The 2,425-nt window shown below is 53.2% G+C and overlaps 1 protein-coding gene across 7 annotated transcripts in view; it reads left to right on the forward strand.

The window, feature by feature from the left end:
* The first annotated feature begins 253 nt into the window (after positions 1 to 253).
* Positions 254 to 2,425, forward strand: part of Znf451 (zinc finger protein 451) — a 64,342-nt gene continuing 62,170 nt past the window's right edge. For 4 of the 7 annotated variants that reach the window (XM_028865380.2, XM_028865382.2, XM_028865379.2 and 1 more), the window contains exons 1-2: positions 254 to 522; positions 1,076 to 1,159. In XM_028865380.2, coding sequence (XP_028721213.1) covers positions 502 to 522; positions 1,076 to 1,159 — 105 coding nt within the window. In that variant the 5' untranslated portion in view covers positions 254 to 501. The remainder of the gene's footprint in view (positions 523 to 1,075; positions 1,160 to 2,425) is intronic. The other 3 variants (XM_037199882.1, XM_028865381.2, XM_037199883.1) reach the window with 1 other exon arrangement.

Genomic DNA, 2,425 nt, shown 5'->3' on the forward strand with positions numbered 1-2,425 from the left:
GAAAAAGTCCTCCATTTTTCCATCCGCCCCGCTTGATGCCAGGGCAGATCTTTCCCTGCCAGTGTCTCCCCAGTGCAAGGCAGCAGCGGGACGAGGTTTTGCGTGGACTCAAAACTCTATCAAGACCCTCGCCACCTCCTCCCCCATCTTCCCGAGCTGCAGGTGAGCGGCAGGCTCCGGGTCCTCGCCCGCTTTGCCTGCCACGCGGTCGGCGGCCTCGAGGCCGGTGGGAACTACAACTCCCAGGATCCTTCGCGGGGCGGGAGGAAGGCGGAGGGGGGGTTGGGGGGGAGGGAGCGTACAAAGCGGCGTTGGAAGCTAGCTGTAGCGAGGCCGCGCTCGGGGTCTAGCGGCTCAGCGTCCCCGCGGCCGGAGGCGTCATCTAGCGTGGGCGCTCACGCAGGGTGGGTCGCGCGGCGCAGGGCGAGAGGGAAGTCGTGGCGGCGGCGTCGGGAACAGCAGCAGCGGCGGGAGCGTGGTGCTGACAGGCCGTGGGGAGACATGGGAGACCCAGGGCCGGAGGTGAGTGGCGGCGGCCCGGGCCTTGGCTCGGCCGAGCCCGACCCCCCGAAGGGTTTGTCTTCTAGGCCGAGGGCCCCCAGCCGGGCCGCGGCCTGGGGCGATGGCCGGGCCTCGGGGCCTGGTGCACGTCTGCGTGGAGCCTTCAACAATGGCGGTCCGGGCCGCCCCCAGCCCCGGGCCGCCCTGGCTGTGGCCGCGGCGGCCCCCAGGGGTGAGAGACGAGTCGAGGCTGGCTGTCCTTGCTTGATGTACAGCCTGATCCCCCGAGGTGGAGAGAGCCTGCATCCCTGCCCCTGGAGAAGGCGGGGAGGGGAATGGTGGCAACTCGCCCGGGAGGCTAGGTCTCTCTGCAGCTCCAAGACGCCTTAGCAAAAAAAAAAAAAAAAAAAAACCGCCTCCATGCAGTTTTGTGAGCCGGGTTTGTGCGTGATCCTGCTGTTCCCCCAGGGGGCTTTTGTCTTAACTCGTCCTTTTTTGGGGGAAAAAAAAAAAGATTTCTTCCTACCAGTGTGTGTGGCCGAATAGATAAGCGTGTTTTGGCTTTTGTTTATAGATAATAGAATCTGTCCCACCAGCTGGGCCTGAGGCATCTGAGTCGACGCCGGATGAGAATGAGGATGACATTCAGTTTGTTAGTGTAAGTAGAGACTGACAGTCGCGGTTTTCTGGAGTGGAAGAGTATGGTAAGCCATTGTGTGATGAAACCTCACCGATACATTCATCGCCCAGCAGATAGTCATGAATGTCGAATAGCTGCCACACAATGGTGCACAGGACATTTACCTGAAGAGCTACCTGGATGTTTACCTGAAGGGATACAGGAACAATTACAGTAGGCATCACAAAAATGGGTGGCTTAAGGAATTGTTAGGCACGTCATGGCACCTCCCAGATCTTTCCTGAAGTCTGTACATTTTGTACTTAGGACAACATTCTGCGCTCGCTCTCTCTCTCTCTCTCTCTCTCTCTCTCTCTCTCTCTCTCTCTCTCTCTTTGGTTTTTCGAGACAGGGTTTCTCTGTGTAGCTTTGGCACCTTTCCTGGATCTATCTCACTCTGTAGACCAGGCTGGCCTCGAACTCACAGAGATCAGCCTGACTCTGCTTCCCCGGTGCTTGGGATTAAAGGGGCTGTAAAGAGCACAGCATTTTAGTGTGTGTAGTTTCTAAGATAGCCTGAGGACATCCCTAACTTCTGAGGTCATCTTGTTACATATAATTGTTGGTCACAATGAGGAGTCCTGCATCACCTGGAACATTGCTGTGTGTGTTTAGGTTTACTCCTCTGGGGACAGTTAGTTTTCCAGCATTAAGTGTGAGCAGGCAGATTCTTGGGCCCACTCCAGATCTGTTGAATCAGGAATTCAGGGTGGAGCCTAGGTATTGTTATTTTGGAATACAACTGGGGACATTTGGATCTCTCAACACTTCATAAAGTGATGATTAACAGGATTCAAACACTGTGGGTGATGGTCACCTATAGTGGTTAAGTTTGTATGTTGGCTCTTCTTCAAGTATTAGCCAGCCAGAGGACATCTCTGCTCCTTACAGCTCTCCTGAAATGCTGTAGTTGGCTACAGTTTGTTATAAAAGCTGTATAGTTCTTTATTGTTCATGCGATACGTATATGGAAGCTTTGGCTGACTATAAAATAGTGATTATTAAATTTTATCCTACCCAGCATTGAGACAATGTGGCATTCTATTGTGTATGGTGTTTTAATGGGGTCTTGTGAGGGGAATCCTCATAAAACTGTTTTCTTAGTTTTTGCATTGCACTTTGCTCTCGGTCCTTTTCATTTTGAACTTTGAGGATCTGGAGAGAGGTCTTGGGGATACTTAGTGTCTTGTTCCTTTCTTCTAGCAGACTGAAGGGTTTTAGAGAAAGCAGAATTAAGTAATTAAT

Source organism: Peromyscus leucopus, chromosome 16_21 (assembly GCF_004664715.2).
Source record: "Peromyscus leucopus breed LL Stock chromosome 16_21, UCI_PerLeu_2.1, whole genome shotgun sequence".
Lineage (NCBI taxonomy): Eukaryota > Metazoa > Chordata > Mammalia > Rodentia > Cricetidae > Peromyscus > Peromyscus leucopus.